The sequence below is a fragment of the Pristis pectinata genome, chromosome 25, assembly GCF_009764475.1.
Source record: "Pristis pectinata isolate sPriPec2 chromosome 25, sPriPec2.1.pri, whole genome shotgun sequence".
In the NCBI taxonomy this organism is placed as follows: domain Eukaryota; kingdom Metazoa; phylum Chordata; class Chondrichthyes; order Rhinopristiformes; family Pristidae; genus Pristis; species Pristis pectinata.
The window spans coordinates 15,766,447-15,781,379 of NC_067429.1; the positions used below are offsets into that span (position 1 = coordinate 15,766,447).

At 39.5% G+C, this 14,933-nt stretch overlaps 1 protein-coding gene across 3 annotated transcripts in view; it reads left to right on the plus strand.

Moving 5' to 3' along the window:
• Nucleotides 1-11,400: 11,400 nt before the first annotated feature.
• The window catches only part of LOC127583065 (abl interactor 1-like), a 33,958-nt gene continuing 30,425 nt past the window's right edge, over nucleotides 11,401-14,933 (plus strand). For all 3 annotated transcript variants that reach the window (XM_052038789.1, XM_052038790.1, XM_052038791.1), the window contains exon 1: nucleotides 11,401-11,539. In XM_052038789.1, the coding sequence (XP_051894749.1) occupies nucleotides 11,402-11,539 (138 nt within the window). In that variant the 5' untranslated portion in view covers nucleotide 11,401. The remainder of the gene's footprint in view (nucleotides 11,540-14,933) is intronic.

Below are 14,933 nucleotides of genomic sequence, written 5' to 3' on the forward strand. Positions count from 1 at the left end.
ATGGACTACAAGGAAAGTTGGTGTGGAAATGGGATTGCTCTATGGGCCAGCATAGCTAGGATAGACTACATAGAAAGTATCATATGGAAAGTGCCTTTATTGCAAGGTCTATGCAGTTTAAAAATAGAGAAGTTTTGATGCAACCTTACAGATCACTGGTGAGACCAGACCTGGAGAGCTGTGTATGACTTTGGTCCCCATAGCAAAGAATAATAGGATCATAAGATGATACAGCATGGAAACAGGCTCTGGGGCCATCTGGCATTCCTTTACACTAATCCCATTTTATTCTCCCATTATCTACCATTCACCTACACTCTAGGGGCAATTTACAATGGCCAAGTAACCTACCACCTTTGGGACATGGGAAGAAATCCACAGGGGAAATCCTAGCAGTCACAGAGAGAAATCATGGGACTCTACACCGGAGGTCAGGATCAAACCAGCATCTCTGGTGTTCTGAGCTAGCAGCTCTACCGTTGGTGCTGCCTGGATATTGTTGTATTGGAGGCAGTGTAGAGAAGGCTTACTAGGTTGATTCCTAGAATGAAGAAAGGTTGAAGGAAGGTATGGAGGAAGTATGAGCAGATTAGGTTTCAATCATTAGAGCATAGAATTGATCTTAAACTACAAGGTAGAATTGGGGAGTGGGGAGAGAGCAGGAAAGTGTGTTGAGGCCAAGATGGGATCAGTAGTGGAGCAAGTTTGATTGGCCAAATAGTTGACTCCTGCTTCTGGTTCCTACGTTCTTACACATCTCCAGCTGTAGCAGCTTGAACTCTGGGTTTTGGAGCTGGAGTGGTGGCTGAGGGCACTGTTGTGCGTCTGTGAGGCTGAGAACTTTGTGGATTGCATATTCAGAGAGGTGGTCACACTAGAGCCTAAGAGTGTACAAACAGAGAGGAAATGGTGACTGCCAGGCAGACAGGGAGGAGCAAGCAGCTAGTTCAGGAATCCCTGGAATCCATCTCACTCCCTAATAGATGTTCTCTTTTAGATACTGGTGAGGGTAATGGTTCCTTAGGAGAGTCCATCCAGAGCTGGGAACATGGGGCCATGAATGGCTCAGTTGCAAAGAAGGGGAGAAAGAAGGATGAAGGAACAATACTTATAAGGTCAAAGTCAAAGTTGAGTCTATTGTCATATGCACAAGAACATGGGTTCACCGGTGCAATGAAAAACTTACTTGCAGCAGCAGTGCAGGCACGTAGCATTAAAGACACTACATAAATTAAATATAAATTATACAAAATTATACAAGAAAGAACACAATTAGAACAAAAAAAAGTCCATTTTAGTGCAAAGTGGTCAGAGTGTTGCTACACTGAGGTAATGATTAGGGTTGTAGTTAAGAGGCAGGCAGGCTGCCACCTGACCCCAGGATGGTACGTTGCTTCCCTGGTTCCACCCTGGTTCCAGGGTCAAGGATGGCTGAACTCTTGCAGACCATACTAAATGAGACTGTGAAAAAACAGAACTTGTCGTCCATATCCTATCCAATGACACGTGCAGAGACAGGATGAAGACCTGTGGGCAGATTTTAGACCTCAACGTTAGTAATCTCAGGATTACACCCAATGTCATGTTCCAACAGATAGAATTACACCCAATGTCATGTTCCAACAAATAGGAGGATAGAGCAGCTGAATGGTGGAGACATGGTGCAGGAAGAAGGCTGTCAGATTTCTGGAGCAGGAGAGACTTGTACAAATTGGATATATTACCCTTCAGCAGGACTGAGACAATATTCTCGCAGGGACTTTGGTGGGACTTTTGGGGAGGGTTTAAACTAGTTTAGCCAAGACAAGGGAACTTTAGCAAGAATTCAGCAGAGAGAGAAACAAAATAAGTAAGAAGTCAGAAAAGTGTTAAGCAATATATATTGGGGGCTTTTAAGAAGGGCCTGGATGAGGAAAATGGAGGATTATGGACATGCTGCAGGTAGGAGGGATTATCTATGTCGGCACAACATTGTGGGCTGAAGGGCCTGTTCTGTGCTGTACTGTTCTACGTTCTATGTTCCATGTATATATAGGTAACAAAACAAAGACAAGCAGCAAATGGGGTCAAGGCACAGAAGAATACTAAAATAGAAAAAAATGAAAGACACTAAACCTAATTGCATTCAACGTTAGCAATATGGGAGTTGAATTAATGACACAAATAGAAGTAAATAGGTACAATCTAATCACCTTGACAGAAATGTGGCTGCAGGGAATTGAATGTTAAATGATATTCAATAATTAGAAAGGACAGGCAAAAAAAAAGGTGGTGTAGCACTATTAAAAAGAGATCAGCATAGAAATGATCATAGCTTGATAGGTTATGATGTAGACAAGTTGGGCAGAGCTAAGAAATAACAAAAAGCAGAAAACATTAGCAGTTATTTAGAGGCTGCCGAATATTGGACATGGCATAAATCAGGAAATTAGAAGTGCAGGGGTAATTCAGTAATCATGGGGAACTTTATCCTGTATATGGACTGAATATGTTAAATAAGTGGTAATATGAAGGAGGATGAATTCATGGAATATAGACGAGATAGTTCTCCAGATCACTATGCTGAGGAACCACCAAGGGAGGCTATTGTAGATCCTGTGCTATGCATCGATAGGGGTTAATTAATAATCTTGTTGCAAAAGGGTCTGAGGCAAAAGTGACCATGGAATTTGACGTTAACCAGTAAAGTGACGTAATTTAATCTGAAACTAGGGATTTAAATCAAAATAAAGAAAACTATAAAGGTATGAGGAATGAGTTGACTGGTTGAATGAGAAACTATATTAACATACAGACTAATAGTGAAACCAACTCTGCTTGAACCCTGATGGATTGCATAAGTAGAAGGAGATTCTGGAAGTCCAGCAGGGAGTGGCAAAACCCCAAATGCCCCAGCACTTAAGTTCAATGATTGTATTCATCTGAATGGAGAAAAACAGCTGTGAGAGAGATAACCATGTTACATTTACATTTTTTGGTTTGAGCGACTTGATTTTTACATTTAATTGTTAAAAGCTTTTAAATGTTTGTGATTACTAAAGACTACCTAGAAATTCAATTGCATGGTGCCTTTTTTCAGTATTGTGCAAGTGAAAATCATTTTGTTTTCTCCCCAGATTGGAAGCCATTTACCTGAAGTATTATCTCTATCAGCTTTCCAAAATGCTGAGTATTTCCAGCAATTTGTTTTCAGAACTGCGCCAAAATGTTCGATTTCCTTGATATTTAGTGCACTAAATGGGCACTCTGTTTGGCAGTAACAGCAAACTGGAAGTCACCAAACAAAAAAAATCACAACATCAGTGTATATTTGTTTTAAGAATCTGCAATCATGGTTTTACTTCCTTTAAGAAACATTAACATCTGACCCGTGTATTTCACAGCCATTGCTGCTCGCATACTTGCAGGATAGGCAGCAGCAATATCATTCACTTACTGATGCATGAGAAATGGGTCACCCTGATAGTGATCTGTCTGCCTTGGAGAAGAGGACAGATGAGGGAAGAGGGTAAAAGACAGGGTTGGGGGAAGGAGGAATATGAATAGGAAGGGGGTGGTATAGGCACAAAGGTCTCCTGGGGCAGAGGTCCCCTGTCATTGCAGGCCAAATATACCTCATGGCCACAGGTACTATGAACAGTGGCAGTGTTGAGACCACAGATCTGTGTAACTGCTAGCTCACAGAAGCTTCAATCTGATTGAAGGCTTGCTGGCCATGAATTCAGGGAATGACATTAACATATAAAAATGATATTCCACGTTACGCTTTAAATCACACAAAGTTTAGTATGATATAGAAGGCCATAAGTCATAAGCCTTTGCTCCGATTTCATTTGGTAAGTAAGTGCTGTGTACATGGTGACAGCCTCACATGCTACAACATTGGGAGAGGGTGAACTGTGACATTCAATCTCCCAAATTTAGGATTGAATTTTCAGATTTTCAACAGGAAATATGTGCAAATTATGCCCAGAATTGCACCTTCTGCGCTACCAACGCATAAAAAATGGGCACAAATCTTTATCTAATCCAACTTCTAAGCTATGAATTCATAAAATTTTTACGGCACTAAGGTAGGCTAATTGGCCTATTGAGTCTGTGTTTAGAAGTAATCCAGCTAGTTCCACTCCCCAAGGACCTGCATTTTTTTTTTCCTTTTCAGAACTGTTTTTAGTACTGCATTTCAGTTATGTGTTCAGTTCAGTAGTTATGTGAATAAAGTTTCCCTTGTGTATCCTTTGTTTCTGTTTCCAAAAACTTTAAGAAAATGATCATATCTGACTTTTAATTTCATTTTCCAGCACCCACAATATTTGCATTTCTTTTTCACCTCATCTCAACAGGAAAACATTTTCTTATTTTCCTGTCTGAAATTTTCAGTCATGTGTCTGGGTTCTAACTACCCGTCACAGGAAATACTGTCAATCTAGTGGTTAAAGGTTGCAAAGGCAGACAAGAAATGGTGCAGCTACAAATGGTCAAAGTAATGGATACATCACAGATGCAAGTATAAGATCGGCTACTGGAAAGGGGCAGTGTTTCTGTCACCATCATCTCTAAATTTATGGGAACTGCTGGGGTTGGGATGGTGGAGACAAAAGTGGTTTTACTTTCATTTCTCACAACTGCTGAAATAAAATTAATAAAGTTCCAAGCAGAAAGCTCAAACAACCCCTGACACATTGTATGAAAAATCCTTCTGATTGCCAATCCTGTTACTGCTTTCACCAAATAAACCAGAGTCACTGTGCCTGTCAGTGAAAGCACCATGACTTTGGTGGATGTATATGAGAATAAGTGTATGAGAAGACCAACAACAGCAACATGGACTTCCTGCATCAGCATTTCTAGAGGCTTCTGTGCAGTGTTCCAGAAAGTGAGCTTGCTTCATATTCCCCAGTACGAGAATTGCTGACTCTTTTGTGTAATAGGGTAACTTTTGGCTAATGTGCACCATTTCTACGTTGGACAGAAAATGCAATCATACAAGGCTTGTAGTTCAGTCACATCATAAATTCTCCTTGAATTTTAGTCTCATGTGACTTGCAGTTTTCCCATTTCAAATGTTGCAAGTCCTCTAATTAGGCTACTTTGAAATGCATGTACAGTCCTCAGTCCAAATATGGCCAACTTGGATAATTACTGTCTGTTCCATGACAGATTATAGAACATAGAATAATTACAGCACAATTCAGGCCCTTCGGCCCACAAAGCTGTGCTGAATGTTTTACAATGTTTTACAATTATTTACAATGTTGCCTCTGTTTAAGTTCAGGTTTGCAATTAGATGGTTGAAAGTTGGAACATGTGAATTGTTGAAAATATTTAGCATTGGAAATGAGAAAGCTTCTGAAGTCTTGGAACTTTACAAATTCTTCAAAGTTAAAGTTGAGTTTATTGTCATATGCACAAGTACATGTATGCACAAGTGCAATGAAAAACTTATCTGCAGCAGCATCATATCATATAAGCAGCATTCACAAGAAAAACAAATTAAACATAAATTAAACCATTTTTTACAAGAAAGAACACAATTAGAACAAAAGAAAACAATTCATAATGAACAATCCTGTTAAAGGCACACATTTTGATCATGAAATTTTATTCATATTCTCCAAAACTGACAAATTACCTGCTTTTGATGTTATAACATCAGATTGGTATTGTGCAAGGTCATATTGCTAAATATTTTCTGCATAAAACATATTGAAAATAGAAAGAGCTAGCATTTAAAGTTTGATAGAAAACTTCCCAGAGCTGTGAGTGGCCATATATCTACATGGATAATGTGATATGGTTAGGTGAAGCAGGATTTGTGCTGTGGTGTGTTGGTGTCTTCTGCTAAATTGTCTCACACTCCTCACTGCCCCATGCTGCTGAACCTTCTCCTCTTCCTCCAATAGAATGTCATAGGAAGTCCTTAGAACATTTTTCACAGGCAAAGCATGTTACAGGCAATGAAGTAATTCTTGAAGTATCAGCATAATTACAAAATAGATAAAATGGCAGACAATTTTTATAGCAGGTTCTTATAAGCAATACTATGACAATTAACACCTAATTTTGTTTTGAGGTGTTGGTTGAGAGATAAATATTGATGAGGATATCAGTATAGCTCTACTGCCCTTCTTGCAAATAGGGTCCTATGATCATTTGAGTTTCTCCTAGAGGGAAGATAGGGCCTCATTGTAATGCCTCAGCTAAATAAAACAGCACATCCAACTGTACAGCACATTCTCACTACATCTAGGAGTGTCAGTAATGTACTGTGACTTGAGCCAATCTTCTGATGCAGAGATAATATTGCCTAACATCACTCACGGCTGCCTCTAGTACAGAAAGGTTTATTGACGAGCAGAGTCACTCCAACTTTGAGGTAATTCTGAAAATAAGGTGTAATAAAGGTTCCAGAAGTTTAAACTTGGGCTGAATCTGCAGCAGTGTTGACAATTGGAGGTTGTCCAAGCATAGGGACAATAGCAAGTTTCAGTGGAAACATGGGGAAAAATACCCATTAAAACATATACATGTGAGGTTTATCAATCTTTTGAAGCTCCATGTTTATACCTAAAAGAATGCCTGAGGAATAGGTGTGGCGGGGAGGATGGTGGTAATTAGGGGAGAGAGGGTGTCTATGCCCATTATCCAAGGGTCTAACTTCCCGTGAGTGTGTTCACACTGTAAGTAGGAGATTTACAGGCACACCAGCTACCGATGAGCCTCTTTCCTATGCACGAGTGTGTAGGATAGTGAAGGTGATTCATTAAAGCTGTCCAAAGCTGGTGTATTGTTGCTGCATGCATGAAATGGCATATGGTTCCTCAATCCTTTTTGAGCACTAAATCTAAATAAAGCCAGCTTCAAAAGTATGAGATGGGAATTGGCTATGGTGGATTGGGAAACTATACTAAAGGGCATGCCAGTAAACAAGCTATGGGTAGCACTTAGAGAAGTGATGCATAGTTCCAACAAATACATATCCTCTTTAGGCACAAAAACCCAACAGGAAAACTACCCCAAGAGAAGTAATAGTTAGCATTAAATCAAAGGAAAAGGCATATAATGTTGAAAAGAGCATAAATCCTGAGGATTGGGAACACTTCAGAATTCAGCAAAGGGCTCAAAACATTATTAAGGGAAGGGAAAGTAGTATACAAAAGGAACTTAGCATAATGCATATAAAAAGAAGATAAAAGTTTTCATAGAAATGTACAGAGGAAATTACCAGTAAATGTTAATGTGGGACCCATACAGACTGAAAAAAGAAAAATTATATTGGTGGATAAATTGGCAAAGAAATTAAACAAAGATTGTTCCTGTTTTCATGAAGAAAACACAAAAAAGCTTATGAAAATTGTCACATGAATGAGACAAATCAGCAGGACATGATGACATGTGTCCCAAGATTTGAAACAGGTGACTGTGGAGATTGTGGCACTGCTATTAAAATTTAACGGCTTCCATAATAATTCTTATGGAAGTAACAAATGTAGCCCTGCTATTTAAGTACAGAAGGAGAGAGAAATGGGGAACTACATGCCAGGGTAATGTTAGAATCTATTATAAAATATATGATGAGAGGACACTTAGAACATATCAAGAAGCTAGACAAATTCAACATGATTTACAAGAAGGAAATTGTGTTTGATAAAACTCTTTAAGGATGTGATTGGTAGAATGGATAAGTGCATTCTGACAGATGTAATGTATCTGGGTCTTTGATAAGATACCACACAAAACAATATTAAACAAAATTAGAGCACGTGGGATTGGGGGTTATACAATGGTGTGGTCTAAGGACTGGTCAACAGGTGGTGAAAAGAGAATTGGAATAAACCAGTCAATTTCAGATCGTAAATCTGTGACTATGCGGTGCCATGGGGATCAGTGCTGAGACCCCAGCTGTTTACCATCCATATAAATGACTTGGATGGGGAACCAAGTGTAATATATTCAAGTTTGCTGATGATATTAAATTGAGTAACAATGTGGGTTGCGAGGAAGATGTTAAGAGGCTTTGAATGCTAAGTGAATGAGCAAGGACGTGGCAGATGGAATATCATTTGGAAACGTGGGGTCATCCACTTTGGTAGAAAAAAACAGGAAGGCAGCGTATTTTTTAAATGGTGGGTGTTTGAAAGGTGTTGGTGTTTAGAGGGATCAGGGTGTCCTTGTACACAAATCACTGAACGTTAATGTTCAGGTGCAGCAAGCAATTAGGAAGGCAAATGATATGGTGACCTTTATTGCAAGAAGATTTAAGTACAACATTAAAGATGTCTTACTGCATAATACTGGGCCCAACTGAGACTTCGCCCAGAATATTGTTACAGGTCTGGTCTCCCTTCATAAGGAATTCTTCTTACAATAGAGGGAGAGCAATGAAAAAGGTTCACCTGATAGATTCTTGAGATGACAATGTGTTCCATAAGGAGAGATTAAGCACTCTGGTCCATGACTTTCTTGAGCTTAGAAGAATGAGAGGTATTCTTATTGAAGTATACAAAATTCTTACAGGACTTCACAAGATTGATGAAGGGATGATGTTTCCCTTGGCAGGTGTATCTAGAACCAGGAATCACAGTCTCAAAATAAGAGGCTGGCCATTCAGAACTGAGGTGAGGAGAAATTTCTTCACCCAAACAGGAGTGAATCTTTGGAATTCTCTATCCAGGAGGACTGTGGAGGTTCAGTTACTGAGTATATTCAAGATAAAAACCAATAAATTTTTTTGATGTTAAGGGGATCAAGAGCAATGGGGTTAGTACACAGAAGTGCCAAGGTAAAAGCTCAGCCATGATCTTATTGAATGCTGGAGGGGTTGAATAGCTCCTGTCTTATGTTCTTTAGAAAGGATGTAGGAAGAAGTAAATCAGGAATTTACCTGAATGGAATCAAGGATGAGTTACATCAATAGAGTGGAAAAGTGAGAGTTGAGAGATTTGATGGATATGTGCAATAACATGATGGGGCCAGTCAAAATAAACATATTTTTTATCCATTAGCTGAAGGGAACTGACTTAGGCAGATTGGCAAATGAACCAGAGGCAACCTGAGGACAAAGTTCTTCACAAAATAAGTGACTAGGATTTGAATTAAACTGACAGCAATGGAAATGAATACACCATTGGATAAATAACTAAAGGAAATAAAAGTTAAAGATATGGGAAAAGGGCTGGAAATGGGAAAACCTGAATTGCTCCTCAAACTGGAACAGGTTTGAAGGGCGGAGTAGACTCAGTTGGCAGCGTACTCTTCTATGATTTTATTCTGTGAATGTGACTGGGATCTCACTGTACACCGTTCATTGGCATAACACAACCAAGCTCTGCAAAGTCTACAATGTTCATATGATAATCTGACAGGATGTGGCTGTGGGACATAAGCCCACAGTGGCAGTGAATGGGGTTGACAGTATTGAATTACCTCAGGTTACTGACATTTTGTGTTCTATCAATTTTGGTTGGAAAATAAAACCCTGAATCCATGATTTTGAGTTAACAACAACATCTTGCATCTCAACAGTATTTTTTTAATATCGAAAATCTTCCATAATGTTTTAAAGAGGGAAGAGAAACCACTAATTTCCAAGTGGATTGCCTGAGTATATATTTATTTCCTGGTGGATTGATAATGGGAATGTTTTTCCTTTTTATAGTAGTCAAAGGTTGAGTTATGCCAAATAACCCACATTTGGGAAGCAGTACTATCTCTGGATAACTAAACAAAGGGTTACTTTTAATGCCTCAATGCTTTACTTTTTGCTCGTTAAAAAAAGTGAATATTTTAACAATAAAAAATCTCTGCAGGACAACCTTAAGTTGAAATGAGAAAACAATATACAGTAAAACTCCAATAATCCAGTTTGGAAATCCTAATGATCCAGAATCAGACTTGCACATTGTGTAGAATGTGGGCTGGGCCCCAGGGTACAAGCTGAGTGCATGGCCAGAGTCGGGGTCCAAAGTGCAACCTGGGCTGGGGTTACGACTGTGGGCCGAATTATGGCCCAGGACACCAGGGGTCAGGAATGTGGGGAGGTTTGTGGCTGGAGCTGGGATTCAGAGTACTTGTACATTTCCAGCTCTCTTTAAACCCACCAGGTTCACTGGAAAATGTATTATACAGCTGTGTAACATGTAAAAACAAAGTGAAATAAAATGTGTTTGTGTGTTAGTAAGAGTAACATCCAATAGTCTGGAAAATCTGCTGGTCTGGTCCAAAGTCCCAAGGGTGCCAGGTTATCAGAGTTTTACTGTAAAATAAAATGTATAAGAATTGAATATATTAACATTTGAGTTTAGGGAGAATGGCATCCCTACTCAATATCTAGTGTCTGGGGGTATAACTCAGGAAAAGATCATTTAACTGCAGATGGCAATTCCTGAAGGTATCCATCTAATAGCATTAGCATGAATGTTGGCATGGACCTTTTGGGTTGTTTCTATGCTCTATATTCTATGTAACGTGGCAGGGGTCACATCTCTAGACAGAAGCATCCACATGGTCCTTGTGTTATGTGTTTGCAAAGAGTTGGGAAAACTAGAGGTAGAATTTCTGGGCCATGTGAGTTAGACCCAAGGAGAATTATTTCTCTGGTTCTAACTAACTGTCCTGATGCAGAGTCTCAACTTGAAATGGTGACCATCCCTTTGTCTCCACAAATGCTGCTTGACCCACTGGATTCCTCCAGCAGTTTGTCTCTTGCTCCAGACTTCAGCATCGGCAGTCTCTTCTGTCTCCAGAATCATTTCTCTTCTTCACTTATTACTTCAGTCATGAGGAATTCGAAATGCTGTTGATGTTGAATGCTGCCTCTATTTCTTATTTTCTTTCATCGACCACTTAAAGGACGAACATAATTGGCAAATATAGAAATTTTGATCTAATTTATATAGAAGTTTTACTGTATATTGTTTTCTAATAAAAATGAATTGCAGAAACTGAATCTCATTGAGAGTTTCCACTCTTAATTGGTGGGACCCACCAAATGTTTGACTGGATATGATCTATGCAGCTTGCTTTATTTTTGTTTAAATGGGTAAATACACTCATTTGACATAGCAGAGGAGAAATAGAATGTTTGATCTTCTACTTCAACATAAAGAGTAAACTTTAGCAAGGTTCTGTTAGGTTTTAAAAAGAACATTTTTACATCTTAAATGGTGATCTTCTATATTTTCTACAATTTGCCTTAATAATGTTTTGTTTCAGTTGAAACTCCTCAGAAGAAAATCTCTGACATTACCTTTTTAAATAAACAATGCTTTTATATAAGGCGCTGCAATTTTTTTTGGTGCAAAGAATGCCCAGAATGCTTCTGATTGAAAGAGCGCAATAAATAGGCAGAGACAGGGGAAAACCTCAACATTAAAACCTGAGCATTCACAGAAAGAAGGAAATGAAACAGTCTGGCTGCAAAATGGCAGAAATTCAGAAGTTACTTCAACAAGACATCCCAGCAGATAGACAAGTTCTGGTGGAAAACTACACAAAACTCCAGCAGGTAGCAGAACACTGTGAAAATAACTATGTACAGGTATGTGAATTCATTTTATGAAATACTTGCAACAATGACAATCTTAACTATAGCTGCAATGCATTCTCGATGGCATTGTTCATCTGCTCATTCATATCGATAGCTTGCACTTCTATGTGAACCTTGCTATAACCTGACCACCATGCGGTTTTCTAAAAGATATTTCTAATTACTATACTTTTTGCAATACTTTTTATCACTACTAGCTCAAAGTTTGAAAGTCTATTCCCACGAACTCTAAACTGACAAAATGCAAAATAATATTTCAGGTATATATTTGAAAGATAAAATCTGAATGAAAAGTTGGCGGTTATCTTTTAATTTATTGAACAGAATCAGAAATCATTTACTCACTCACAGAATTGGAAGTGTATTTGTCAAGCTCTGCTGTGAGAATTTTAAACAGTGCTTACAGACTTGCGTACTAATCTACCTTCCTTTGCACTGGAGTGCACTGGATGCAAGGCTGGCAGTAGAACACACTTCTAGTTTCCGTGCAGTTGTGTGCTTTGCATTTCAATACCTGCAGTTAATGAATGCACATGGCAATTTATTCAATGTTCATTGGATTATAACAGTTGGCAGAAGTGCCTGGAGCTTTAAAAATTTGTGGATTAGGATGAAGTGAATGTTTAAGTACTAAATAATTATTGCCGTCAATTTTGAAGTAATGGTACTGTGTATAATGGTTAGATTGCATTAATGTATAAGTGATTTAGGTCTGCTATGGGAATCGCTCTTTCAATATTCATATTTTAATGGCATTTTCTCCCATAGAATTATTTTTTAAGAACCCAGTGGGGCATAAATTATTGAAATTGTGGCCAAACACAGAACTTCCTTCACTTCTACAATGATGTCAGGAAACTGAAGTTGCCAGAGAACTTTGAATTAATGTGCAGTACAATGCAAAGCTAAGCTGGGAAACACAGTTCTTCAAAATTCTACATTAATGCTATTTATTTTGAAATACTGCCCACATCATTTTTTTTGAAATGGACTTTGACGTGACCAGGAATGAACTCTTGCTGAGTCCTTGAAAATCAGCATGATAGCAGAAGTTAAAGCTGCCTTCCCCATTATTTTATCGGCATTTGGAAGTTCCACTTTTTAGGATATAAGTGGTAGAAGTGCAAATGTTAACATTTCTGGTACATATCAATCACATGGGTACTATTTTAGAACAAATGGAATTAAAAAGAGAAAGTTCTTTAGAACATTTAATTCCCCATGTATTTAGAACGTGCTGCAGCTTTGGAAAAAAACGTTCGGCTAATGAATAAGACTTTTTATTTTTGCTGACTGAGTGACTTATTATTTGACACTAACTTTAATGTGATCGAAACATGAAATAGAAAAAGGAAATACTGGAAATATGCACCAGATCAACAATGTGAGAGAAGCAGGGCTAATGTTTCAGGTCAATGAATTTTCACTAGAACTGGGTAAAATTGGAGATAAACGTGCTGAGAAAGGAGAGGACAACAGGGATAGTTTGTGATAGGATGGATGGCAGGAGGACTCAAATGTCAGAAAGAATGACAGTACAAGGCAAAAAAGGGAGGTAGTGGAACCTACAAAATAACAAAGCGTGGGTTCAGAGGAGGTATAAATCAAAGCAGCATCATTACCTTGTTACATAATAAAATACAAAGAGTGCTGGAACTCTGAAATAACAACAGGATTTCATATTCAAAAATAAATTTTCTTTTCCAAACTAAAAATATATACCAAAGAAGAACGTAGTGCAAAGCTTCTTACATTCTTGTGTCATTTGGTCTACACATTCAGTGTTGCTAGTTCCATACATAATAGTGTTCGCACATTTTTTTTGTACATAGCATCATTGCCAGCCACACAGCCCCCTGGGGTGATATACATTTCTGTTGTTTGAGAGGCTTCACCACCGGACTCTGCAATTTCCAGTAGCAGAAGGAGCCCAGACTGTGTTCCTTCCACATAGAGCCTTTGCATTAGCTGCACCAAGCTTCAGTGCATCCCTCAGCACTTACTCTTGCAGTCTGGAATGTGCCAGTTGGGAGTATTCCCTTATGGACATCTCACTGTGCTAGAAGACCAACAAGTTTTGGGCAGACCGAATGGCATCTTTCATGGTGTTGATGATCTTCCAGCAGCACTTGACGTCTGTCTGTGTGTGTGTCCTTGGGAACAGCCTGTAAATCAGAGAGTCCTCTGTTATGCAACTGCTCAGGATAAACTGTGACAAGGACTGTCACATCCTTCTCCAGACCTCTGAGGGAAACAATAGTCTGCAAAGAGGTGGATGACCATCTCCTCCCCATTGCAGCCATCCCAAGGACAGCGTGTGTTGGGAGTGAGATTCTGCTGTACAGGAAGGATCTGACAGGGAGGGCTTCTCTCACCACCAGGCAAGTGAACTCTTGGTGATTGTTAGTGAGTTCTGGTGATGAGGCATTCTGCTAGATGGTTTGGACAATCTGCTCAGGGAACCACCCCACTGTATCCATTGAGTCTTTGTCCCCCAGTATCTGCATGACGCTCCATGCTGACCACTGCCTGGTGGACTTGTGGTCAAAGGTGTTTGTCTGGAAGAACTTTTCCACAAAGGACAGGTAGTGTGGCAATGACCAGCTGACTGGGACATTCTTCACAACACTGGAGACAGGTAGAACCTCAGCATATAGTGACCCTTAGTGCCCATATACTTTGGTTCCAAACAAGTCTGATGCAGCCACACATAAAGGTGGTCAACAAGATGAAGGTGATGTTGGGTATGCTTTTGGCTCCTCCTGTGAACGTTTTGGAAGAAGAAATGCGAACATGTCTCATCTTAGTCTACGGAGTGGAGCCTGGATCAGAATATGATCTTGGAAGATTCTGAGGTGAAGAATATGGCTTGCCTGCTCTTCACCCCTCAGAGTACCTCCTTCGCAACCACTCCCCTTGACAGTAGAAGGACCAGTTACTGGCAATTCTGTCTAGAGTTGGCACAATTCTCTCTGATTCTGTCTTGCTTTCTGAATTCTTTCAGAATTAAGAACCACTTGATGTTCTCCTTGGTTGCTTCCTGCCAGTGCTTTGGGGAGTCAAAGAGTGAATTCACGCTTCTTCAACCTGCATAGTCCCTCTTTAGTTCCTTGATGTTCTCTGGGGTCAGCAGTTTGACGTTCAACTTCCACATCCCCCTACCTGCCTTCTGGTTCTCTTGTAGGTGACAGGAGGCCCGAGGGAGGCAGTGGTCAGAGAAGAACATGCCATGACGTCGATGAATCTGACCGTGACTGCCTTTGACGCAGAGAGGAAGTCTATTTTGGACCAGGTTGAACCACCTGGTCTTAATCAGGTGGATTACAGTTGTGCTCCGCTTGCAGGATTGCTAAAGATATTGCACGTCTTTGCATCTTTCTATTTC